Below are 25909 nucleotides of genomic sequence, written 5' to 3'. Positions count from 1 at the left end.
CTTTTTCATAGATGGCTGATAAATTTTTCTCTGATGCTGATGATGAAACAATTATAATCTCTGATCGGCCCGGGGGGGAAACCTATCTTCTCTGTGATATGTCCTCAATATCTAAACCAATAGAATGAATTTCTAAACAATAATGATAAGAAGTTTTTGAATTGCGACAATTTTTTTTATCGAATCGACAAAGATCTAAAAATTTTGATTGTATAAAACCAGATTTGCATCCAAGTCCCAATAGAAAATTTCGATGAGTTAAAAAATAATTTGTGGGTTTGAGAAGGAGGGGAAATTATTAAAAATCATTTTATGATTTCCTATCAGCATAGATTCTTGTTCAGACTGCAGATCATCCTGAGAAAAAAAGAGAAATATAAAAAATAATTAATTTAACATTTTTTCTAATATTTTTCTAGTAAAAAATTATTCACCTTTTTGATTAAGAGTTGAACCAGTTCGGCATTATTCAATTCAATACTTTCTCGTACATCATTTAGAATCACCTGATAACAAACAAATAGAACTTTTCAAAGAAAAAAAATCATAGAGATGAAGCAAGAATCAAGGATCAAGGATGAAAAATTAAGGACTAAGGATAAGGATCAAGGATCAAGAATTAAGGATCAAGTATCAAGGATCAACTATCAAGGATAAGGATAAAGGATCAATTATCGGGATCGGTAATCAAGACTAGAAGAGTCAAGAATTAAGGATTAAGGAGAATAAAAAAATTAAGTACCAAGATCATGTTCTAGACCAACTTCAATATCAGGATTAGAACAAAGACTTAATAAGATGACACAACCAGAACAATGACGCAAAAGATCTACTCTAGAACTGACCTGAAGGGTTGAAATATTAAACTGATGAAGATTAGTCTGGTTTAACTGGGAATGGTTTAATCCAATTATCTTCTTCAGTCTAAACATTCAAAAGTTTATAACATGTCTCAAATAAAAAGGACAAACACTTTTTATATAAAATTTCAGTTTTTTCAATTTAGATTTGTATTCATATATTTAAAACTGTAGTCTTTAAACACTTTTACATCGAAAATGGCATTGCTGACTGTTAATATCTAAAATTGTTTTGCAACCCTCAAGGGGAGGGGTGGATGCTTAATTATTTTTTTATGTAATAATCTCTCCATTACCTCGTTGTCTCTAATCTTTGTTCCTTCTCAACAAGAAGTTGGCGTCTGGCAACCTTCACAGAAAAAAAAATTAAAAATTCAGATTTCATTAAAAATAGCAAACAAAACTGTTAACAATATGACGCTGTGAAAGAAGCTGTCGTTGTAATTTCCAATGACCTCATTCACAACGGTACTAAATCATTTTCTAATGGATTATGTAGAAGATATCGTCTTTTGTATATTTTGAAAATTGTTTAATTATGTAATTCTCACATGTTTCTGCAATGTTTCGAAAGCAGAAATGCAGAAGTCATTTTATGGAGAACCCACAATTCAATATAATCAATTTTTAAAGAAAAGATGATAAATATTTCGTGCATTCATATGATCAGAATAAGCTTTAAATGGTACCGTTGTGAATAGGACATACCTATATATAAATAAAGTCATTTTTCATTACGACTAAAGTCATTAAAATTTACAGAAAATAATGTTAAATTTAAAATGGAATCAAATATTTTTACCTGGGCACATTGCGCGAGAGCCAACCTAGCTGCACGCTGGCATTTCCGTTTCCTTTTTTCTTCCCGACTCTTCAACCTTTCAGCTCTAGATCTTGGATCAGGTTTAGAGCACTCACTTACAGACAAGGTACTATGCTCAGGACTCCTTTATTAAATTGATTTTGTTGTTTTTATTTGAGTTAGTCCTTTCATTCTTTACGTTAATTTCTTTCGGAGATTTTTTCTTTCGCATTTTCTTAATATTTTTCGCTCTTCGTGGTTTATTCAATTTTTGTTGTTACTTTTTTAATCATTTCTATGGTGATCAGGCGCCTTACTTGATTTTTAAAAATATTTGTTATTTTCTAATATTTTGTTGAATCTACCTGAAAGCCTCCCACTCAGATTTTGATCTTGGGAATACACGGGAATCCTCCAGATATTCAGAATCATCTAGATCATCATCTTCATCTTCATCAGCTTCTTCTTCGCTTTCCTCCGCTGAAAAAATATCATCAACATTTCCCTAAACTTTAATTTTCTTGAACGTTTTGAATTTTTAACTTAAACTTTTTAGAACTTTGTTATCAAGAACTTAATGTAAATTTTTTTTTTTTTAAGAAAAAAAAACTTTTTTTACTGACCTAAAGGGTTTAAACACACTCCTTCTTCTATCTCATCACTGAAACAATATGCAAAAATTCTATTAAAATCGAAATCATATTTTTTGTCGAAAATATTTTCAAAAAAAGAAGATCGTAATTTTTCTAACCTGGCAGTCTCGTTGATAAAACAGATTTCAAGATTATTATCCTCAGCCTTGAATATGTTTATTTATAATAAATTGAAGAAAAAAAAAGCAATTTAATTATTTATTTTAACTATGACTAAACTATACAGTAATTCATAATTTTTTATTCAACTACATAGCATAAAACAAATAAATAATCACAATTTGCTAAAACACGCCTAACCAAAGTAGATTGTTTTAATAGGTTGGCCCATCACATAATTACTTTTAAATCAAGAAAAATGAGAGAGAAAAAGACAATATAATTTTGTATAGAACGTTTAAGAAACAAAGTAAGACCGTTTTATCAGAATTAATTACCTGAATGTCGTCGTCGTCTGGTTCTCCAAAATTTGCGAGTTTACGCCGGATATCCTCCCTGGTATTTGGTTTCAGGCGACTCTGTGCACGTGGGGCAATCTGAGCAACATAAATAAATAAATAAATAAATTAGATTTTTAGATTAATTCAACAATATACAGAGATTTTGGACAAAGTATTTATGTAACGAATAAAAACCTGATCAGGAGATTGAGATCCAACGACCTAGAAGTAATCCTTGTAAAACATTACAATAAAATTAGATTATCACGTTATAACTTCTACTTTATTATAAATAAATAAAGCAAAAGTTTTGTGAAACATGAATGCATAATTAAACAAATGAATTAAGAATGAAAATATGAGTCATAGGATGAATTGAATAATATTATATAAATAAATGATTGAATACATAAATAAATAAATGATTGAATAAATGATATGGTGAGTAATTAGAAGAATGGAAGCATAAACTATAAACATATATCAAATGAAGAAATGAATGAATAATCAATGAATTGTTAAAAAATAAATGAAAATTTTAAGAAATAAAAATATCAGCATGAAATTATCATAAAGAATGACTAATAAATAATTAAGAAAAATATTAAATGGATAAATGAATAATGAATAAATGGAAAAAATGAATATTGAATTAAATGAATACAGGGGCGGATAGAGGATTTAAGTGAGGGAGATGCTAGATTTATTACTGAACCATAAAATGTCAGATTTAGGAACCAAAAGACGCGGCGCAGTTGAAATTTTTATTAAGATAGATATTTTTTTCTATTTTGCACTAGGTTTTCTTTCCCAAAAGTGCTATTGAGAAGTTATTCTGAAATCTACGCCCCCCCCCCTGAATCCGTCAGAGGGGTGCAAAGGTCCTGCCCCCCCCCCTGTATCCGCCCCTGAATGAATAAATAAATAATAAATTAAATGAATAATAATGAATAGTGAATTAACTGGATGAATAATTACTGAATTTAATGGATAAATGAAAAATAAATTAAATGGATGAATAAATAGTTGAATACAAGCTAAGATTACATGTTTTAATGGATTTCCTTTATAAACCGACTGACGACTGAGTCTTAAGATAAGGATTATGTAAGTTCACAGTTTGGGGGGGGGGTAGATAAATAGATAGAGTTTAGGGGCAGATAGATAGATAAATAGAAGAGTAATTTTATTATAAGTTAATAAAAACTCCGCCAGGTGACTCTTTATCTACGAAAGGAAGATAAAAAATCAATTTCCGATTAAAATGCTGTACTTAAAACAAATCAACTCTGGATGATTTGAAGAAAAAAATGTGATCAATAAAATGTTAATATAGATGTTAGGTAAATTATCATCGGACCGATAATTTATAAGAAAATGATAGGATAATAACAAGATAATTATAAGATAATAATAAGATAATATTATGATAATAATAAGATAATAATATGATAATAATAAGATCATAATAAGATAAAAAGAAGCAAAGATAGATAGATAGATAATTATATAAATAATCCCATTGCCTTGATCGACAAGATCTGTTGGAGATACAATAACTTCTTCTTGGTTTACCGTACTCTTGTACCGATACTTGTCTCCTAGTACCTAAATATATTCATGTACTGTACTGCACTCTGGTACCGATACTTATCTCCTAGTACCTAAATATATTCATGTACTGTACTGCACACTGGTACCGATACTTGTCTCCTAGTACCTACATATATTCATGTACTGTACTGTACTCTTGTATCAATACTTGTCTCCTAGTATCTTAATATTCAAAAGTAATGTACTGTATATTGTTTCTAAACCTAAGTTTGGTTGTCTAAAGGTCAAATATACGTGTACACTGTACCGTACTGTACGCAAGTGTGTCTTAACCTATCTTTTAATATCTAAATATACATGTGGATTGTGTAACATAAGTGAATCTTATTATATCTCTTAATATCTAAAATAAATTAACTGCAATCTGCAATCTGCAATCTACATTCTACAATCTAAATCTACATTCTTCATGTAAATTGTACAACGTATTACGCATGTACCATTTTACCCTATTCAGGTGTACCTGTGTTCCTGGAGCATGTTGTGCCTGTATGACCGGTAGGCTGGTGCTCTTCTTTATCCCGGGCTTCTTTCGTCCAAAATAATCACCAAACCGAGTAGATTCTACGAAATTTTTATTAAATATTTTAGACATTTCGTCAAAATAAAATGGTTTAGGCAATGTAGAAGTTTAAATATGTGGGTGTTAATCTAGTCAGGGGGGAGGGGGGAGGGTGTTGCTCCAATCTAGAGAACATACAAGTACCCCCCCCCTGCCCCCACCTAGTACCTGATCTAATAAGTCCACCAACATGAACAGCGTCTTCTCTTATTGTCTGAAGATAATTTGATGATTCATAAACCAGACTCTCCTGATAAATAGATAATTTATCATAAATCCGGGTCCATAATGTTTTATGTTTACCCTACTCAGCAGGTCTATAAAGTTTATAAACAAAAAATCTATTTTACCTTTGCCTTGCCCAACTCGTGGTTCAAATCAGACAGACTAACCTAAATTACTCCATTTAACATTTTTCAGAACTGCTCGACTACAATTAATAGTTTGATCTTTACTACTGTTCTTAAAGGGACTGTAAACTTAATTTCAAATAATATTTCACGTATCAGGGTCCTGCTGCCAAATTCACTTATCCTGGGTCCTGCTCCCAGATTTACGATGGTGCAAAAACTTAATGATGATATAAACCATTTTCCATCTAAAAATGTATAGCTTTCTCATTGTGATTTCTTTATAAAGTAACTTGCAGATTTTATTCAGCATAGGCAAAGAACGTTGTTACCAAAATTTAACTCTTAATTAGAAAAACGACGATATCTTCACAATTGGTTCTCAGATAAAGGTTCAGATTCGGGCATACCCCTTTCAAAAGGGAGGGTAACTTGAAATCACGTCTAAACTAACTGAAAAGTGTAAAAACTATTTGTTTTTATGAAAATTGGAATATCAACCCTACCTCTTGCAGTTTATTTAACAAGCCATCAAAAACAGGCATTATTCAGACTTCCCATTTAACTGGAACTGAGCGCCATTGCTATTTTTTCCCTCGGACTTTTTTCTGAAAAATGAATTTGTTAAAAATTCTTTGGATTAACAAAATAGAAAAATATATAACAAATAAATAAAGCATTAGAGTTTTTAAATCTCATTTTAAGATGAATGTTAGCTGACGAACGGATTCCCGACATCTCTCATGACGTCATAGTGCACGAGGCTGAGATCCTCGCCGTGGAACAATCTGACATGCTTCTTGGCAGTCTCGCGGCAGAAGAAATACTTTCCACAACCCCGGCATAAAAAAGGACGTGCACCTGTGTGCTTTCTGAAAAAAAAATAAACTTTTTAAATCCAGGAAGATAAAACGCTTCTTTGATAAATAAAGATGATGATATACCTAATATGTTCTCTGATATGAGCTTTGGTATCAAATCGTTTGGGGCAGAAAGTGCACTGAAACTTATATCCTTGCATTTTGTGTGCCTCAACTACATGACTTCTAAGCTGGGTGACAGGAACCTCCTGAAATAAATTAAGTTCAGAACCTCACTAACAGTGCATTGATTTCATTCTATTTCTATGCGGATCTGGATTCATCCCAAAAATAAACATTTTCAATTTTGACCAATTCATCTTAAAGAAACTGTGCTTTTTTCACGAACTTATTTGAGAAATGAGAGACGGGAATTTAACTTATCTTTCATGGTTAACATGCTGCTACTTGGATCAGTAAATCCGCATTTTTGTTTGATTCAAGTATTCAAATATTTTCTCTATCAATACATAATACAAAGAAATTAGAAATTTTCGACAAAGAAATTCATGATTCAATTATAAAAGAAGCTTTTACCCACCTTTCCACAGTGCTCACAGTTAGTAAACTCTTGACCTTTTGGATGCTTTTGTATCATGTGATTTCTTAATCGATGCTTTCCAATAAACTCTTTTCCGCAGACGGTACACATGAGCATAGCACCCTTTAGATGAGCCATTTCTGCGTGAATTTGCAGCGCGTGGAGGTAGGGATAGCTCTTCCCGCAATCCTCACAAGTATGCTTAAAATTACGCTCGTGCACCCTTCTAATGTGTATTCTTAATACATCGTTGCTGGAAAGAACTTTTCCGCACTCAGGGCAGGGATCAGATTTTATTTCGTCATGTATTTTCTCATGCTTTTGTAAGGTTTGTTTGTCTTTGAAAGATTTTCCACAAAATTGACATTTAAAGTTTTTCACCTTAATCTCATGCACATTTCTCGTGTGTCTTTTTAAAGCTTGTGAAGAGGACAAAACATCTCTGCAGAGTTCACAAGGAAATTTTTGACCTTCATGTGCAATGCTTATGTGCTTTTTTAACTCTGTTTTAACTAAATAACTTTTCTCACAACGATCACATTGAAACCGATCTGGTTTGACACATTTATGTTCAGTTTTCTCCTCTTCAGATCCAAATATTTTCCTGCAAGTTACACACTTCAGGTTCAAATGTATCCTCTTCTCGTGCATATTTCTATATTCCAGTGTATGCGCGACATAATCACAGAACCTACACTGAAGATCAATCGAAGAATGTTCGGTTTTCATGTGCATCTTCAAATCTGGCTTTGAATCATAAACTAGTTCACAATGTTCACAGGAAAAGGTATTGTTTTCTAATGCTTTGCAGGTTTTTAAATGAGCTTTTAATGATGATTTTCTTTTAAATGGTTTTCCACAGAGATCACAGTGGATGGATTTATCATGAACCTGGCAGTTGGTAGATTCTGCAGTCTAAAAAAAAACAGATTAAAGGGAACTTTTATTAATTTGAATAAGATTTTTAACATAAATCAGGAAAAAATTCTTCTGCCCAATTTCTGGTTTTTAGAAAACCCTCCTGAACAGATCTGATTCTGTGGAGGTACTTCCTTTTTTTTCTGGCGATAGAAATTTTTAGACCCCTCTCAAAATGATTTTTGAATGTCCGTAGGACCGAATCAAAATAAAAATTATATGATTTTTTTCAAGAACATGCATCGAAAAATGTAAAAGATTGATAAGAAACACCCAAGATATATGGATTACGTTACCTTTTCAAACTTATTATCGTCCGCTTGAACTTCAATATCCTCTTCCATCTTTACAGAAGCATCAAGAAGCTCATCTATATCTTCCAGTTCATCCAGATCATCATCATTATCATTCACGTCATTCAGTTCCTCATTTTCATTCTCATCATAATCCTCAACTAGGTTCTTCTCTATTTCATCCTCTCCGTTGCACTTCAGATTTGCATTCTTCATTCCCTTTTTCTTCTCAGTTTTTAGTTCATAAATACCATTTTCATTTGTTCTCTTGTCATGTAAATCTATCCCATTCTTCAATACTTCTTTCTCTTCAACAGATTTACTGATTGGCCATAAAAGATCACTGCAAAAAAAATAATGATATTTTAATTGTAAAGTCTATTTAAAACGGGTACTACAAATTTATTTTATATGCCAGGCCTTCTTATAATTGGGGGGGGGGGGGTCCCTCATAAAAAGGACCTTCCATTTTGATTCAAATCTTGAATCAAAGTTCAGTTTTCAATTTTTTTCTTCAAGTTATACAAACTTTCTTTCTACGGAAAATTATCTGCGTGTTTTTTTGTTTGTTCGTTTTTTTGCTTAAGCTTGCTTGTTTAAATCTTCTTTTTTTGTTTTTTCCACTGGAATTCGGAACCGTGGACCCCATATTACGGAATTAAGAACAAAAATCTAGACCTGAGGATCTGATAAAGACTCTGTTCAGTAATCATCTGTTGAAGATCAGCCAGGATAGGATCAGCATAGATCAGAGCAACATCATCTCTTGATCCAGTCCATACACGTACACATAGTCCTAGAGGTTAAACAGTACATTTACTCGTAAACACAGTCCTAGACAAGGAGAATTGTTACATTAATTTACCCGTACACAGTCATAGAGGTTTAACAGTACATTTACCCGCACACACAGTCATAGAGGCTAAATAGTACATTCATTTACCGTTACACAGCCATAGAGGTTTAACAGTACATTTACCCGTACACACAGTCATAGAGGCTAAATAGTACATTCATTTACCCGTACACAGCCATAGAGGTATAACAGTACAATACAGTACACCCGTACAAACCGTTTTAAATTTTAAGTAACTAAATATTTAAGCTTAAGAATCATCTAAAATCCCTACCTAAAATACGTTTTTCCATTGTTGAAAATTCAAAAGATCTTCTAGACTAACATTATTTCTGAAATAGGTAAAATAGAGAATGTTTCAACAACAAAATTTTGGACTGATGCAAACATTAACAGTTTATAATATACCAAATATTATTTCTTTGATAATTTGTTTTATACTTGCGTAATTGTTTATTTATATATATTTTTTTCCATGAAGAGCATAGTTAACACTGTTATCCGGAAACCAACTCCAAGTGTTTAAACCTAAAAAAACATTTTTCTTGAAACAAAACAAAATCAGAATATCCGACATTTTACAATAATAATAATAATAATAATAACTGATGTCAATCCTTAATCTGAAGTGATTAGGCTTGAACAGATTGCAAATCTCAAATAGCTAAGTGAGAACAAGAAAACTGTGGAATTGGAAGACGTCATTTAAGCAAAAATCCAGCGTATTTGATGTTGTTGCAAAGCAAATAGTTTCACTAGCAACTTATTAAATCTGTTTGCATTGCAAAATTTCTGTTTCTCATGTTCATTGAACTATTAAGTCATATCTTGAGTCTAAAAAGTCGTCTTCCTATTTCTGAGTTATCCGTCCGGAGAACTTTATTTTTCAAGAAAGAATAACACGCTTTGGTTACTAATTGGGTTTTCTTCAGTCATGTTAATATGAATTGTGTTTACCAGATCGCGAAAACAATAAAAAGATCGCAGTACATGTGGCAATAATGCCAGTACATGTGGCAATAATGCCAGTACATGTGGCAAAAATATTCAGTTTAGTTCTACAAGGATTTTTTAAACACTCTTGAAACAGCTCTTATTCCGTCAATTTTGGAATTTGTAAATTTATCAACAGATTTTAACAGTTCTGTAATATGAATGTTTTGTGATAAATCTGTGAAATGTTTTGCAAAAAATACTCAAATTCAGTTTTTCAATATTCTGACCATGTTTTTTTTATACCTGGAACATAAACCATCCCGTTGACCAGCCTGGTTCCAATACCAGCAGCGTCGAGCCAACCCTCCAGCTCTTCCGGTTTAATAAACTTGTTCCAGTCATGGGTGCCCCGGGGTAGCAGGCCCAGAACGTATTCAGCTCCGAGTATAGCCAGCAACCAGCTCCGAGTACTCCGGTTCAGGGTAGTTAGAAAAACAGATCCTTCGTCCTAACAATACCAGAGTATATAAACGGAGTTAAAATTCAAAACTTCTAAAAATAGATAAAAGGATGAAAATAAAATACCTTGAGTAGAAGAGAGATAGATTGAATAAAAAGCTGAGGATTATTAACATGTTCTATTACCTTGAGTAGAAGAGAGATAGATTGAATAAAAAGCTGAGGATTATTAACATGTTCTATTATTTTGCTTGCAACAACAGCATCAAACTTACGCAAACTAATCCCAACTATAGTTCCTAATTCTCAGAAAAAAATATTGTTCTTTCTAACGTTTAAGATTAACTGCAGAACAAAACAAAATGTATTTCAAGTTTATTCTTTTGTTTTTTTTAATACAGGGTGTCTTACGAAACATGACAGTTGGCGAATAGTTTGAAATGTCTTCTTCCATGATTGTTAAGCTGTTTGATATTAAAGCGACTAATAAAAAATAGTATATGACAGTCGTACTATAGTAAAACTGATTTCAAAGTAAAATATATTTTAGACTTTTTAACTAAATAAACTGCACAAAAAGTCTTTAATATCTAATTCAGTATATGGAAAAAGACATTCATAACTATGTTTCGTGGGACACCCTGTATCAAAGACCTCAAAGCTAAAAGGCATTGTAAGATGATCTAAATGGAGCTTTATGACAAAATGGAACTTGCTTAAAAACTCTGATTTTAGTTGACGTAGATTGCATAAAAAATTCCAGAGGTTGAATAAATTTGCTACAAACCGGCTAAATGGCGCTGGTTTAACAAAATATTTCTATGTGATAGAAATAAAGTTGGTTAGAACAAAACTGCATAAGATTTAATAAATTGCAATTCAATTAAACAAAACGTCTATGAAAATAGCGCTAGTTTATCAAAATATGTATATTGCAAATATGAAATAAAAATCGCAGAAGTAAGCTAAATTGGCAATAGTCCTTTAACTATTATTATTAACATTCAACCTATAATCAAAGAATCATGATCCTCAAGGACAATGATTCTCCGAGCTCTAACTACAATGGCGCTTTGAAAATAAAAAATTGCGCTTCGAACTTGTGAAACAAAATGGCGTTAGTGGAACTATCTAGATTCCCTTGAAGTTTGAAATTCCTCTACCGTGGAACAGATATACTCTATACCTACTGTATCAGGGTCACGTGTTCGATGCAACTAATCAAGATTCATTTTTATCAAAATCAAAATGAAATAGTAGAAAGCATTAAGTTCCACAAATTGCAAAAAATGTTTAAGGATAATTAGTAAAAATCGTAATTAATTGATTTGTTTAAATGTAAAAATGAAATTCCTTTGCAATATTAATATTACTTTGGGAGGCGTCAACTCCTGTCACCTGGGCACCAAGACGAGCTAAGGATAATAATAAAATGTACGAATAATAACCGTAAGAAGAAAAGATACACGTAAATCTTCATTATGGGGACAAGCAGGGCATGCCAGGCAACAAAACGAAGCCTGGTATTTTAATCAATAAAAATATGAAATGGTCAACATAAGCAACATAGGTATAAAAAGGGCAACTTCAGGTAGGCATCTAAAAAATGTAATTTTATTCTTTAAAAGTTTTCCCTCGGCCTCTTCTTTTAATTCTCCCCTCCCCCACATTTATATATACTATAAAAAGTAGGTTCATCAAAATCGGGAGAAAAAAATTCTAAAATATAACTTTAAAAATGATTTCCAGGATGGGACAAATATTTATCAATTTAAGATATGAACCACTGAAAGAAATTATACTAACCTAGTTGCTCAGAGACGATCCCTCCACCACAGCCTACATCTAGTATATGGAGACCAGAGAGAGGTTTGTCGGAGGTTATCTCTCCGACCAGTCTGTCTCGGATAAACGGAATCCGTAACCTAGTAATAAAGCCAAGGTTTGATTTTAAAAAAATAATTGTTTCACAAAGACACTGATTTCTATATCTTTGCAACCGAATAGTAAAAACCTTTAAATTTCAAACTTTGACTATTTGATTTGCCAGAATGCAATGAATGAAATATTAGAGGCCTACAACATCGTGTTGTAAAGATATGTCTAAGGATAAAAAAGTCTGATGAGAGTTATCAGCTTCTTAATAAAAACAGACAATCGGCGAGCAATGCCAAAATCTAAGATTTGACAGAAAATTATTTTTGATTTGTCTGCTTGCCTATTTTTTTAATGGAGTGGTTTAAAGACTCCATCAGGATTCCATCAACACTCTGCCTTAGAGGAGATCTTACCTATTCATTGAATGGAGTGGTTTACAAACTCCATCAGGATTCCACCAATCTTCCGCCATGGAGGAAAATTTATCCACTTCCTCCTGTTTTTAGAGTGTTACCGTCTTAGAATTTAACAAATGATCAAGTAAATTGCATTTTTTAACTAACATTCTCTGAGAAACAATTTCAGCAATTCGAGAAATAATTCAAACGAAGTTACGTCAAAACTGTGTTTCAAAACTGTCTAGAGGATATATACCAGAGAAATATGATTCATATTTTGCTAAAAATCTCTAAAAAAAGAGAAAACATGGGGTGTAAAAGACATATTGATGAAAAAGGGTAACACTTTCCTGATTCATTGTTGATGTGGGAGATGTGAATTTAGGAGATGACGAGGATTCATTAGGAGAGGCGGAGTAATCATCTTGTGAGGCAGATGAATTATTTTCTGTGGCGGATGGAATCAATTTTTGTGAAGGAACATTAATTTTTGAAATTGTTGGAGTTGGTTCTGGAGTGTGGATGGTTGCAGATGCGTTTACAGTTAATGTTGTGAAATTATTTTCCATTCTAATACTGACTTTTTGCAGATGCCTTTCAATGAACTTTTATTTAATTTTAGAAAAAAAGCATTTCATAGATTTTAATAAAATCTTTAAAATTTATTATTCATGAGGGAGCGCAAAAAATTTATGACATTTTGTCTGTTAATAGTAAAGACACAATTATGTATTATAGCATTTCTAAGAACAACATTGTTGAAGACCACGTGATTTCCTAGAAAATGCTTTATGGATTTCTACAACAAATAGAAACAAGAAAATGTCAAATTTGTCTCATTTCGTTTTTTTACAGGAGATATTTATGTCATCTATATATAAAGTTGTAATCTCTGTTTGTCTGTTTGTTTGTCCGATCATAACTCAGGAACCCCTGAATCGATTTGCCTCAAATTTTGATTGGGGGAACTCGGTCGACTTAAATAGCAAAAATTTAGTTTCCCGGTAAAATCGTTCAAGTGCGGGTAAACGGCAGAAGTAACTATGAGTAACCTAGGCAGCGCTGGGTTCCCAAGCTAGTTCTTACATAAAAACGTTCAATGAAAATTGAACATAGAACACTTCAGTAAAATAGTTGATGGCCTCTTCGATCAACGGATGTTAACAAATATATTTTTTTTTATTAAAATTAAATAAATTCCTGATGACTCGAGTTCGTGAGATAAAGAACATAATTTGAAATCTGAAATTAGAAAAAAAAGGTTCAAAACTTGATAGATTTTCATGACACGAAATTTCCATAAATTTATATTTTTCTGGATTTATCAATTTAAACTTAACAAATATATAATATATGTTCACTGTTCACGTAGTACCTACGTAATGCTATGCATTATGAAGAAAACAAATTGATTAAGTCAAGATTAATAAAATGACATGACTAGGATACAGAAATAAAATCAGAGATTCTTCTGAAAATTGGCGTAGTACGTCGAAACTTCATATTTTACGTATAAAACTATTTTCTCGATGGACCATCTTTACCGTCAGATATGATCCACTAGAACCCATGTAGACAAGGGAAAGTGGTTGGAGCTCGACCCTGGAGCTCAACTTGACTGTAGGTTGAATGTTAATAACAATAATTACTCTACGTTCTTGAATATCCTGGTGCATCGTAGGTGTATTTATTTTCCATGGTTCATCGTAGCTCTATGTTCTCCATGGTTCTTATCTCTATTTTCTAAATGGGTCACCATAAAACTCAATACTCTCAAAGGTTATCTTCTCCATGGTTACTCTTGGATCTAAGTGCTCCAAGGTTTACCTTATCTGTAATCTCTATATTCTCCTCCCTCTGCCTGGTTGTAGAACCATGATATCCTGCAGTTCAGATCTATCTACTACTTGGAGCTCAAGAGGTTCAGATCTAGACTCCGACCTGGAGAAGATAAGCTGATCTCCGTCCAACCAGCCTGATCTCCAGGCTGAGCTGGAGATATCATGAACAGGACGCGTCCTACCCTCGCTATCCACTGATACTATATGAGATACAGGCTGGTCCTGGTAAACCAGGCTAATTTGTCGACTTAGCTGGTTATCATCAGTACATAAATCAGCTGATCCAACCTCGCTAGCTGATGAAATTAAATTATCTATTCCGTTAATGTTCACGAGGTCGGAGGAAGGTTGAATATCAAAGTTTAGCACTGAGGTCGGAGCTCGACAAGCTTTAGCTCTAACTTCGGCCTCGAGCTGATGTGAAAACTGTAGAGGATGTTTCAGTTTGTTGAGAAGGATTTTAACTTGACGATCAATTGATACGTTTTCCTCCTCCTTACTATTACTGGTACCCGGAGCTGATCTTGTCTCAATTAACCTTGATTTAATAAAAACAAAAATAATTTATAAATGATGCAAAAATCTAAGAAAATAAAATACTAAATGCTATTGATGAGAACAATTTACCGGACTAAATTATAAGGAGAGATAGACTTGTTTATAAAAACAACATGAACATTAAAAATACTTAAAAATTTAAAAATGGAAGATTAAATTTCGAACTTGCTATTTTATACTTAATACACCTAAAAATAGTTTTCAAAAATTCAAGAAAATACACATGTGACTGTAAAATTAAATCAAGATTGATATTTGTGTTTATATTTTTAATGTACATACCACGGGGTAGGTTTGTCTATTTTAGTTTGATGTCTAGTTTGCATATGCCGTCGTAGTTCCTTTGGTAAGATACAACCCCACGAGTTACCTAAATAAAATAATCTAATAACATAATCAAATCGCTATCAATAGCTTTATTTAAATGAAAAACATATTAATAAATAACTAGATAGAAAATTTAATATAAAATAGTTATTTTAAAAATATACCTTTACTTCGACATATTTCACATTCATATCTCCATTCTTTTGTATGAATTTTTCGAACGTGAACCCTTTAAACAAATTATTCCCCAAATTTAGGAATTTCTTTGGAACATCGCAAAAAAAATGTTATGTCTAAAAAAAAATAAAGATTTAACGATTTTATTATATCTTTAAAAATTATTTTAAATTTTTGTGAAAAAATCATGAGAATAAATTCCTGAGCATATCCGGTCTTGATGCCGCGTAATCACAAAACGCGCAAAGATGATCACGTGACTTGTAATGAATCGCCATTTTGTGCTTCTTCAAACTCTCAGCTTGTGAAAATTTCTTTTCACACTGATCACACTGATGAGGAACCTCTTTCTTGTGAACAATCTGGATTGTCAAGTGTTTAAAGATTTGATCCAAGAAGTGGTTGAATCGGAGAAAGATTACAATTGAAATAAGACAACAATAAAAAACTTAACTAGTTACATCTTAAAATAGAAAAAGTACCAGTTTCATGATATTAAACTTCAAAGATTTCTATTGTTTAATAGTTTTTATATAACTATTTTGGTGTTTTTTTATTGTTCATTTTAATTATCACTTTGAATGAATCGGCCAACTGTTATCATCCCCCCCCCCTCACCGGCCTAACCCACCCTGCAAAAAAACATAATCTCTAGATAAGAACAAATCGCCTTCCAAAAATCTCCATGATTGACAGAGATATGTACGGAGATGTGAGCGGGTCGGGTCGGGGGATGCAGCTTAACATCCTGAATCCAGTGCGAAAAATCAGTTTATGAAGACAGAAAATTTGTTGAAACCAAACACTTCCTTCCTTGATATGTCTGCTTAGAGCTGATCGCTGGTTAAAGGTTCGTTTACATATTCCACAGGCCACCACAATCATATCAAGATGTATAGTCCTAGAACAAAAAATAATTTTTTTGAATATTGAAACATGGTCCAGTAAGTAAACAAGGTACAAGGTAAAAAATTTTCGTAACAAAAAATTAATTGATTTAAGGTTCTAAAAAAAGTAAACCTCGGGTAACCTAGATAGATGACCTATTAACAAAGACCAGTAAACACTCAAGGCTTTACAATAAATTATTATTTTAAGTGATGAGTCTGTGATGTATCAAAAATGTATATATTACTTGTAATGCTTGTTCATATTACTGTTTTGACTAAACAATTTCCCACAGTCAGGACACCGGTGCTCTTGTCTTTGCTCATGCAATGACCTACAAAACAATACATATTAGAATAAATCCTTAAAATTCTGAATTTATAGAAAACAGTTATTGGAGACCACAGTTGCGCCGGTATAGAAGTTGTAGGTAGAAAACTTATTCAAATAGCTTACATACATTAAACATTTATAATCATTTTATCAAGCAAAAAGTCTAAATTACTTGGCTAGACTTAAGTTCTATTTCCATTTACTGAACTAAGTTCTATTTATATTTACTGAACTAAGTTCTATTTATATTTACTATACTTAAGTTCTATTCCCGTTTACGGAACTTAAGTTCTTTTTCTATTCTGAACTTAAGTTCTATTTTCTACCTGATATGAAATGATTTACTACTCGAAGAGGTAAACTTCTGCGGACACAGATGACAAGAGTACGGTTTCTCTCCGGTATGGGTTAAACCATGCTTCCATAAATCCTTCCCAGAGCTAAACCCTGCTCCGCATACAGTACAGGTGTGGATTTTCCCGGCAAGCTTCTTCTCTTTTCTTTTCCCGCGCTTTTTAGTTGCAAATACTGAAGAAATAGAAAAGAGTTTAGGATGGATTAAATTAGGTAATGTTCAAGGCGAATGACTTTTTTCGTCAATGTGTCTTCAAAAAAAAATAAAATATAAAATTATACTATGATAATTCTATCTATTTTAAAAATCAATAAGAATAGAATATAAATATTAATTTAATCTTACCTAACTTTGTTTTCGTAACATGTTCATTTTCACTGATCACCGATCTTTTGTTGGATTGAAAATTATAGTAAACATCTTTCCCCTGGCCCTTCTCCTCATCCTTCCCTGATACTATAGTCCGGTCCGAGGGGAGAAGGACGCAGTCCTCCACCTCATCCACCACATCACACTTGATATACTCCACCAGGTTCATCCCCTTCTCAGACTCCAGGACCAGGTGGATATAGTTCTCTCTCCCTCCTCCTCCTCCTCTACTGGACTGGGAGTAAGTACTATGCTCCGTGTTAAGGACTTGGATAGGGTTGGAGCTAATGGTCTGATGTCCCTGGCGCAGAGCACATTTAAATTCAGTTTATAGGAAGTTTATAGGAATGGAATAGGGAAACAATATATTGTGTATAAACTACAGTGCTTAGGATCCATTTAATTTACTCTAAGTGCAAAATCTATAGTAGACAAAAATTGCCCGATCGGGATAGGGTTAAGGTTGAATAAAATGATCCGGATCCAGGTCATGAACATTTCTTTAAGATTTACTGAATTCTTTTAACAAAGCAGAATTGTCAAATCATTTTTCTTCTTTTCTCTTTTATTTTCATGCTGAAACTTGATGAACTATTCAGAGATCAGGAAAATTTTTAAATCTATCTTTTTTAAACTTTTCAGATTTGGGTTTTGATCCGTTGATCCACATAATTTTGCGGATCCGGATCCAGGAAGCCAAAATACTGGGAAAAGTATTAAATAAATATACAGGTATTATCAACATGAGTTTCAGTTACTTCTGTTTGACTCACAACAGTGACCTTCAAATCCATCAAACATAATTAACATTGAAACATTTACTGTTATTTTTCAATTTTGAAAAAAAAAATATCATTTGCACTGCGAGTCGCGACTATTACAGCAATCCTCAATTTTTCTCTGTAGAAAAGCTGCGATAATTATAAACAACAAGCAAAAAAATAGAATTAAGATGAAAAGGTAAGACCCCCCCCCCTCATGAATATTGTAGACGGAAGAATTGGGGGGGGGGGGGAATATTCTATAACAAACAATGTACCCCTGCCTGGCTAACTAGATGTGTCAGCTGGGACGGAGCAAGGACAAGATGAGGATGTGAGATAAGACCCTCCGAGATCATGCTTATAGAGGTTGGATTTGAGAGATGATGATTGGAGGCGGAGGAAAACTGGTTCAAGTGGATCCTGGAGGACACGGCGTGGTTAGGGGCGGAGCTGGAGGCAGGGGCGGAGAGATGTCGACCCACCAGGGAGAAATTCTCCCCTTCCATTTGTATAACTTACATCTGAAATAAATAGTAAAAAAATGGATGCAATTTGTAAGGATTTTTAACCCCAAAAAGTTCTTTTTCTGATTTTATTTTTTTCTTTGGCCCATATTTTGAGATTTGAAAACCAAAAAAAATCGTGAATGTTTCTCCAAGGACCAGTATCAGCTCTCTGTTTTCTGCTTTAAGGTCTGCACTATATGCTTGAATGCTACTGCCTGAGATACAGAATATTCTAGAGAAACTGAAAAGTCGAAACTTAAAGAGGTGGTTTAGGAAAATCTAAAATTAAAACTAATTCCAGATAAAAGCAAATATTGGTTGTGATCTAGGTTTACTATCTTTTTATAATGTTAATCCTGTAAAGAACCCGTGTCAAGTAAGACATTTTGTAATATCTCTTTCAATATTAATAGCAGCCGGTTCTATTTTTGAACGTAGACTCATATAATTTGTTAGGAGCAGGATATTAAGTCAGATTGTCGATATCTCTTTCCGGAGTCTTGTAACCTCTGAAAAGTGACCTCCGTCGGCTCCGATTTTTTATCTCCGGCCTCGTTGGACGTAGCATTTAAGAAAATTTTAGATTTTAATAGCTGAGTTTTTACAACAAAAAATGTTGACATGTCAACTTGTTTCTATTTACAATATTTTACACCTTTTTTTCAAAAACTTGGTCGTATAAATATAAAGATGGATTTGTCTATTATAAAAATCACATAATTTTTTAAACCCGGATAGTCTGAATAATAATCTGGTGAGAATGGTTTCCTTAGAAAGTTCCTTTATGTAAATTCCAGGACTACCTATACAAGCTTCCTTTCATTAAAACCTCTAGCGAAGATTTTTCTGCTTTTCCTTTTTTACAAGAAAACTGAGTAAACTGATGTAAAATTTAATATTCTATATATTCCTGTAATAAAGCTCCAGCCAGGGGTTCTCCACCTTCCTCTTTATCATATAATATACTTAGCATGTCTTCACTACAAAACACAAACAACATTTTAAATAAATCAACAACAACAAATTAATTTGTGCTGGTCGTTACTCTGTAAAAGTACTTAAAATGTTGAGATTTGCCTGATTTTAATATTGTATAGATTTGGTGTTTCGCTTTTTTCATTGATCATATTCCACAGTTTATCCTGAAATATTTTATAATTTTTTTACATCGTATCTAGTGCATACACGTGGTAAGATACACCTCTGGACTTTAATCCTGCCACGCCTCCTGGTGGTATATCTCCATTATATGTTTTGAAGGCGGGGGGGGGGCTTTTGTGTGTTTAATCCCGTGGGGGGTGGGGGGCTTTCAGATTTAACCTTTTGATTCTTTATTGTAGAAGTATCTCCGCCTGTAATGATCAATGACAATGATCAATGATCGTGTATATATTTGGGCGGTCTGGGTCTCCCATATTGGGGGGGCTTTTGGATTTAATCTCTTTATCTTTTATCTTTACATAATATTCCCTTCAAACCTTACACTGAACGAAATGCAATACAAGTTAAACCTTTCAAATAAAGATTCTAAACTCTTTTATTAAAAAAGCATAAGACAGTGATTTTTTTTCAAACCAAAATATAACAATCGACTTTAATAAAATACAAGGAAATGGATAATCCCAATATGAACTCACAAACCCATTTATAGAAATTATTTTCAATGTCAGCTTTGTTACCTGCATAGATAGTCGATCACTTCCCATTTTCAAAGTAAAAAGAGAATCCAGTATAGCAGGTTTCAGGGTATAGATATTATTCATTCCCAACACACTTCTGCTGGTCAGTGTGCACATTAAATAGGACCTAAGCAGATGTAACCAGTTATTTTAATGTGACAAAAATATATTTATAAATTTGACAAAAATAAAATTTTCAAATTTGGCAGAAAATAATTTCGAATTTTTCACAAAATTATTATTCAAATTCGACTAACTTTTATATATTAGTTGTTTTATAACCTGAGTTTAACAAGATTAATTTTCAGCTTGACGTATGGATCGTTTGGTAGAATTGTAAGAAGGTCTTCTTGTACATAATAATCCGCAGGGGGTAATCTCTCAACTAGATCCTATAATATTAATAATTAAATGACCTTGGTAACAAAAACACAGAGCACTTGAGGACGAAACTTTTGAATTGCTAATCTCTTTAAAAAGCACTAATCCTTTTATTTTGTAGTCCGACAGCTTAAGTTAAATACTTTTGAATGTCTCTAGAGGTTTGACCAAAACAAACAATATATGCTCTCGGCGAATGCGAGATCGCAAAAAAATATTTCTCTCATCCTTCATTTTAGAATACAAAATTGAGAAATCTAGACCCCAACCCCATTCCCATGTGTAATTGTGCAGATCAGCTATTCCAGATAAAATTGGGTTAGGTTAAGTTAGGTTAAGATAGATAGATAGTCACGGAGCTTGCTGTTTAGTGAAGGGGAGGGGGTCCAGTCAACCTATCTATAGATTTTACCGAATTGCAAAATATAGCATTTAAAAAATAATATAATATTGTGATGGAATAAACATGAGATTAATTCAAGAGAAAACCACGAAAAAAAGGAGAACAGATAGACAAAGGTTGAAACGAGGAATTCTTAGTTTTTACAATATTTTGAAACCAAAACCATGATTTGCAGCGANTTATTTATTGGTAAGAATATTATATAATAACGTACCTGACATAAAGAGAATAGGTTTGTGTGTTCATATTGAGATTTCGAGGATACTTGAGTAAACACAGGTAAACTACCCCACCTCACTAAACCCTGAACAAAATACAGTAGTGTTTATAGTAAAAGGGGACTGTAGTCGACATTTTTTGTGAAACGCAATTTTTTTCAGTTGAAAATCGAATATTTTAATTGTGATATCTCTGTACAGTAACTAACGGATTTATGCTGCAACAAAGAAGGAATCTAACGACGATATTCTTATTGTTACTTGGATATAGGTTTGAGAGAGGTTGGACTCACTACTCTGGAGAATAGAAAGAAAAGGGAGATATGATTCAAGTATGGGTTTTCCATATATTATTTACCTGGAGAAATTGAAAGACAAACCAAAATGACCAGTGATCCTTTAAATCTGAAGATTCCTATTGTGCACACCGAAATACGAAGAAAATTTTGAAGTGCAAGAGTTAAAAATATGTTAAATGATATTCCATATGAAATCAAAAATGCTGGAAACCTGAACATTTTCATAAACAAGTACGATAACTGGCGAAACTACTGAAAGGCCAATGAAGTTAGGAAAGAGATGTTTTAAATTATCATACCCGTGATATATAAACATGAACACACTTAATTAAATCAAATAAACCAATATAAATCGGACATGCCACGCTATAAATGAAGAGTCATTTAGAATTGTGTCTACAATTCCTGTAATAATAATACAATATTAAATATGGATAAGACTCTGAAAATCATAAAGAATCTTCTCTTTATAATAAAAAAATCTTGCCAATTAGAAGGTACAAAATGTCAAACCACACTTTGGAAATCTGAGAACGTTATTTTAATTGCTTTATTGACTGTGGTATAACAACACTCAAAATAAATACTTCAAAATTTACATTATTAACAATTATTTTATTTTATTTAACGCGGAGGAAGGCCCAGGGGTATATATTTCTTGAAAGGGTGGGTGTTTAATACTTGAAAATCTATAACCCTTGATCATTTAAAAAAACGCTTACCTCATCTGAGAGGACAGCATAGCTGACTTTTCGTAAACTTACTCTGTGAATGGAGCTTTTCAATTAAAATTATTTTAAATGTCTAGAACTATCGAGAAACTTACTTTTAGTATTTCTCTTTTTTTTCCATGAAAACATAAAAATGCCCATAGAAAAAATTTAATTAATGTAACAACATTTTTTTTACTTATATTAAAAACTGAGAAGCTCCTTCCCTGATTCCCATAATCTGACTTCCTTCCGGTAATCCTTCAGTCCCTGGATGCGGATGTACATTCTTAATCAAGGATTCATTTTAAAAGGATCAGGGGCTTATGCAAGATTTAATCTAGAGAATGGGAGATAAGGCAAAAAAATTGCGCAAAGCGAAAAAATCTCCACCCCCCCCCTCCCCCCTCAAAAAAAACACAACTTTTCGTTGGAGTTCACAAAATCTTTGAGTAAAACTGAGAAGAATGACTGTGACAAATAAGGAAAACTTAAAAACAAGTTTAATTGTAAATAAACAAAAGCGGGCACAAATTATTTATTATTGTTATAACTGTGAATGAAACCAGATATCCGTATACGTCACAGTTTAAAATGTACACAAACCCCCCTTTGGATTTTGTCAAAAAGCTATGAAATTCTGTCAATTAAAAGGGACTAGTATTGAGACAGTTTTTAAGGGTATTTTCATCTAAATATTTTAATCTTGTTTTAACAAACGATTAGAATCATAATTACATATCTCTATATTTACAGGGTTACCCAAAAAGAATGAGACTTCGGAGACGACAGTATGGACTTTATAATGTCTGTATTTATGATTCCCAGCAGCTGTAAAATATATCATTTCTTTGCAAAATCATTTAATAAGACTTTATGTCGTCATATGAGTTTATGTCATCTTTTCAGTCTCAGTCTTTGTGGATAACCTTGCAAATATATTTTGATTAAAAATGTTACTCCTGATACTAACCTTTGAATAATATTTGACCATGATATTATCTTTTCCGTCCTTGGTTTCATATTTACTTCTTTTTATCTTTAATTTTAGTAGATCACGACATATTCTCTCCATCAGCCTCGTCTCAACACGTTCAACATCTAACAGTTTAAAATTGTTTATTTCAAGCAGTGCTTAGGATCCATTCAATTTTGATGCGGATCCAGATCCAGATCCAGGATCCGCACTGGAAAAAAAGGATCCGGATCCAGGTCATTTCTTTAAGACTTACTGAAATTTTTTAACAACATTTTTTTCAAATTTTTGGTTTTATTTTTTTCGCTTTTTTATCCTAAAACTTGATGAACCATTCAGAAATGAGGAAATTTTTATAATCTCTCTTTTTTCAAAAGTTCATATTTGGGGTTTTGGAGATTTTTTTTTGCAGTTTTGGGTTGGATCCGGATCCGTGGATCCACATATTTTTGCGGAACCGGATCCAGGAAGCCAAAATCTTGCGGATCCAACGGATCCGGAACCGGATCCTAAGCACTGATTTCAAGCTTTAAAGAGACAGTTAGCGTAATCTATGCAACCCTTTAACAAGAACCTTACATAAAATACGTTGACATTCTGATTTGAGTTTTTAAAGAGCACCCTGAAGAATTGATTAAACAAAAAAAGAACATTTTGAAAGTTTTTTTCCTTAGTAGTTGTGGGAAATACACTCACAGTTCATTAAAATAAATCTATGCCCAGTGCCGATGCTTGTTTTAACAAAAAAGGGTTGAAAAAATTTTCTCAAAATTCTAAAATCCCAAGATTTTTTATAACTCAATCCAATTTACCTAATAACTGTTCAATGCATGAAAAATCTCCATTCTTCTGTCTGTGTGCGGAGATTAATTTTGCATTCTTCTTCGCAACAAACTGTCCCAGTTCCTCCTCAGAATACTGAGACCAGATTTAACTGACATAGCAAGACATGGTTGAACTTTAACAAGACACAATAAACTTTGTGACCTCGTAGCACGTAGCTAGTTATATTTTTATGCACGAGTATGAGAAAAGCAAATTTAATAAATTAAAAAACATTTTTGTTCTTCTCAATAACTTTTCAATTATGGGAGTTATGATTAAAACACCCTCAACTTAGCTTTCGGTGTGTACTGCAGTGATTAGCAATACACTGACCGAAGAAATGGTAGGCATGTTTAGGGAAACAAGATTTCAATCAGACATGCGATTTATTTTAATTTGACGATTGACAAGAGAAATGCTTAATTCTTGCAATTCATTAAATTTAATTCCTGGTTCAACTTTTCCAGGATCTCCTGCTTCTCAGACTCAGGGAAGGGGGCAGTATACCCAATAGTTTTATACACATCCTAAATAGGTTTCACTTATAAGGCATATACATAGGAATTGACACTAAAGGAGGAGGGGGGCTTAGCGTCCCTCGGGCACTGAATACCCCCTGAAAATAATAGTTTCTTCAGGATACAAGCCATTTATAAGTCGGACGGAAACCCTTAGGAAAGAAAAATCTTACGTCAGGTTCATGTTGGTCTTAGATTAGTTCTAGCCCAATAAAAATATTTTAAAAAAGGTTTTAAAACATTACATTAGCAAAGAGGTCTGTGTTGTGTTTTGGGGGGGGTTAATAAATCTTTATAAGTGAAATTATTACTAATACGTTGATTGTGTGACTAAGTCTTAAAAGCATTCCTGATAATTAGTATTATACATCAATTCTTATCAACAAGGTTACCTAATAAAAATCTTGTAAGGGGAAAAAATGGTAAAATTATTAATCGTGCAGCATCATCATTAAATTAACAGTATTTAATAGGGGAGGTCCGGTTCTTTAAGTACCAATGTAAGTCAGAACAGTTTTTATTCATATTATTATAGCGTAATTAATGATACTTTCAATTAAAAACGCCAGTACATCAAAATTGTGTTTAAAAATTTATCCATTTTATAGAACTTCACTTTGTAATGTTTTGATGAAACCCGGATAAAATTGTTTGGTTTGGAAAATTATTTAGAAGACGACATTTTACATTTTTAAAGTCTATTTTGAATAAGGGTAATGTTACATCGTCTATACGCAGTGGTGTAAATAAGGAGGGTTATTGGGGTTATTTACCACCCCCCCCCCTAGAATCCTGGGGACGCTAGAATTTGTTTTTAAAAAAAGGTTGATTTAAAATTGCATATCATTAAAATTTGCACCAGAATAATTCAAATGTGCAGATACTTCAGATATTTCAGATTTTAAGTCAACATATCCTAAATGATTTAAATTCTAAAGTAATAGTCAATGTTATTACAATTAGATGTTTTTTTAAATATAAAAAAGGGTATGGGCAATGAAGAATACATTTTTACTTCTAAAATGTCATTTCCATATTAGATTTATTTAAGATCTTAACATACTACATTGACGACAAGAAAATTTTAGAAATTAGAAATTAGCAAAGGCTATTGTAAACATTTAATGTAAAAAAGTTCGGAACTGTATTCTAACTTTGAATTATTTTGGTAAAATATTCTAAGCTTGAAATATCGAAGGTTTACTAAACCCAACTTAAACCAATAATTTGATATACATCATGATATTTTTCTAGGGAGGGGTAAAAAATCCCCCTCCCCCCCTACAGAATCCTTATTTACGCCCCTGTCTATACGCAACATCGGAGAGACGATATAACAGAGGCACAACGGCGGTTTAAGGG

At 32.7% G+C, this 25909-nt stretch overlaps 5 protein-coding genes across 6 annotated transcripts; all 5 read right to left on the bottom strand.

The window, feature by feature from the left end:
• Window positions 1–29: 29 nt before the first annotated feature.
• LOC111706792 (schwannomin-interacting protein 1) lies at window positions 30–5914 on the bottom strand. Its single transcript, XM_023479731.1, has 17 exons — window positions 5788–5914; window positions 5282–5323; window positions 5100–5181; window positions 4833–4933; window positions 4282–4363; window positions 3820–3845; window positions 2951–2977; window positions 2753–2851; window positions 2414–2460; window positions 2286–2323; window positions 2028–2142; window positions 1663–1807; window positions 1157–1209; window positions 846–924; window positions 435–506; window positions 321–357; window positions 30–111 (listed from the first exon to the last, which is right to left on the bottom strand). Exons 1-17 carry the CDS (start codon window positions 5824–5826, stop codon window positions 83–85), a joined length of 1113 nt encoding a protein of 370 aa, XP_023335499.1. The 5' UTR covers window positions 5827–5914; the 3' UTR covers window positions 30–82.
• Window positions 5907–9114, bottom strand: LOC111706789 (zinc finger and BTB domain-containing protein 41). The gene is made up of 6 exons (XM_023479725.1): window positions 9024–9114; window positions 8572–8689; window positions 7897–8236; window positions 6683–7597; window positions 6226–6350; window positions 5907–6153 (listed from the first exon to the last, which is right to left on the bottom strand). Exons 1-6 carry the CDS (start codon window positions 9040–9042, stop codon window positions 5994–5996), a joined length of 1677 nt encoding a protein of 558 aa, XP_023335493.1. The 5' UTR covers window positions 9043–9114; the 3' UTR covers window positions 5907–5993.
• On the bottom strand, window positions 9079–13733 carry LOC111706791 (ubiquinone biosynthesis O-methyltransferase). 2 transcript variants are annotated; one of them, XM_023479728.1, is made up of 9 exons: window positions 13621–13733; window positions 12771–13014; window positions 12436–12518; window positions 11951–12069; window positions 11498–11559; window positions 11285–11361; window positions 10271–10424; window positions 9989–10193; window positions 9079–9277 (listed from the first exon to the last, which is right to left on the bottom strand). In XM_023479728.1, the coding sequence occupies exons 1-9, from the start codon at window positions 13719–13721 to the stop codon at window positions 9207–9209; spliced, it is 1116 nt and encodes a 371-aa protein (XP_023335496.1). In that variant the 5' UTR covers window positions 13722–13733; the 3' UTR covers window positions 9079–9206. The 2 variants fall into 2 exon arrangements, with proteins under 2 accessions (XP_023335496.1, XP_023335498.1); XM_023479730.1 differs by having other exon boundaries at window positions 10331–10424.
• Window positions 13662–18557, bottom strand: LOC111706786 (zinc finger protein Xfin). Its single transcript, XM_023479724.1, has 9 exons — window positions 18314–18557; window positions 17245–17569; window positions 16871–17072; window positions 16459–16545; window positions 16137–16224; window positions 15525–15685; window positions 15311–15375; window positions 15102–15189; window positions 13662–14799 (listed from the first exon to the last, which is right to left on the bottom strand). The coding sequence occupies exons 1-9, from the start codon at window positions 18536–18538 to the stop codon at window positions 14262–14264; spliced, it is 1779 nt and encodes a 592-aa protein (XP_023335492.1). The 5' UTR covers window positions 18539–18557; the 3' UTR covers window positions 13662–14261.
• On the bottom strand, window positions 18553–24541 carry LOC111706794 (uncharacterized). Its single transcript, XM_023479733.1, has 11 exons — window positions 24479–24541; window positions 24017–24122; window positions 23202–23329; window positions 22456–22517; window positions 22241–22283; window positions 21216–21305; window positions 20500–20609; window positions 20218–20344; window positions 19616–19680; window positions 19449–19518; window positions 18553–18753 (listed from the first exon to the last, which is right to left on the bottom strand). Exons 3-11 carry the CDS (start codon window positions 23301–23303, stop codon window positions 18700–18702), a joined length of 723 nt encoding a protein of 240 aa, XP_023335501.1. The 5' UTR covers window positions 23304–23329; window positions 24017–24122; window positions 24479–24541; the 3' UTR covers window positions 18553–18699.
• Window positions 24542–25909: the final 1368 nt, after the last annotated feature.

This window comes from Eurytemora carolleeae, unplaced genomic scaffold, assembly GCF_000591075.1.
Source record: "Eurytemora carolleeae unplaced genomic scaffold, Eaff_2.0 scaffold163, whole genome shotgun sequence".
Lineage (NCBI taxonomy): Eukaryota > Metazoa > Arthropoda > Copepoda > Calanoida > Temoridae > Eurytemora > Eurytemora carolleeae.
This window is presented reverse-complemented; position numbering and strand designations above follow the sequence as displayed.

What these genes read in the sequence shown, in the direction of transcription:
- LOC111706792 (XM_023479731.1), bottom strand. Translation starts at nt 5,826, where the DNA reads ATGCCTGTTTTTGATGGCTTGTTAAATAAACTGCAAGAG. An exon ending in CAAAGATTAGAGACAACGAG is followed by an intron (nt 925 to 1,156) that starts GTAATGGAGAGA and finishes TTGAATGTTTAG; the next exon opens with ACTGAAGAAGATAATTGGAT. An exon ending in TTAATATTTCAACCCTTCAG is followed by an intron (nt 507 to 845) that starts GTCAGTTCTAGA and finishes GTTTGTTATCAG; the next exon opens with GTGATTCTAAATGATGTACG.
- LOC111706789 (XM_023479725.1), bottom strand. An exon ending in ACGATAATAAGTTTGAAAAG is followed by an intron (nt 7,598 to 7,896) that starts GTAACGTAATCC and finishes GTTTTTTTTTAG; the next exon opens with ACTGCAGAATCTACCAACTG. An exon ending in CATATCAGAGAACATATTAG is followed by an intron (nt 6,154 to 6,225) that starts GTATATCATCAT and finishes TTTTTTTTTCAG; the next exon opens with AAAGCACACAGGTGCACGTC.
- LOC111706791 (XM_023479728.1), bottom strand. Translation starts at nt 13,721, where the DNA reads ATGGAAATTTCGTGTCATGAAAATCTATCAAGTTTTGAACCTTTTTTT. An exon ending in GTAATATTAATATTGCAAAG is followed by an intron (nt 11,362 to 11,497) that starts GAATTTCATTTT and finishes AATCTTGATTAG; the next exon opens with TTGCATCGAACACGTGACCC. An exon ending in CTATCTCTCTTCTACTCAAG is followed by an intron (nt 10,194 to 10,270) that starts GTATTTTATTTT and finishes TGGTATTGTTAG; the next exon opens with GACGAAGGATCTGTTTTTCT.
- LOC111706786 (XM_023479724.1), bottom strand. Translation starts at nt 18,538, where the DNA reads ATGGAAGGGGAGAATTTCTCCCTGGTGGGTCGACATCTCTCCGCCCCT. An exon ending in AGTAAATCATTTCATATCAG is followed by an intron (nt 16,546 to 16,870) that starts GTAGAAAATAGA and finishes ATTGTTTTGTAG; the next exon opens with GTCATTGCATGAGCAAAGAC. An exon ending in TGAAATATGTCGAAGTAAAG is followed by an intron (nt 15,190 to 15,310) that starts GTATATTTTTAA and finishes TATTTTATTTAG; the next exon opens with GTAACTCGTGGGGTTGTATC.
- LOC111706794 (XM_023479733.1), bottom strand. Translation starts at nt 23,303, where the DNA reads ATGGAGAGAATATGTCGTGATCTACTAAAATTAAAGATAAAAAGAAGT. An exon ending in ATTAATCTTGTTAAACTCAG is followed by an intron (nt 20,345 to 20,499) that starts GTTATAAAACAA and finishes ACATCTGCTTAG; the next exon opens with GTCCTATTTAATGTGCACAC. An exon ending in CTATACAATATTAAAATCAG is followed by an intron (nt 19,519 to 19,615) that starts GCAAATCTCAAC and finishes TGTGTTTTGTAG; the next exon opens with TGAAGACATGCTAAGTATAT.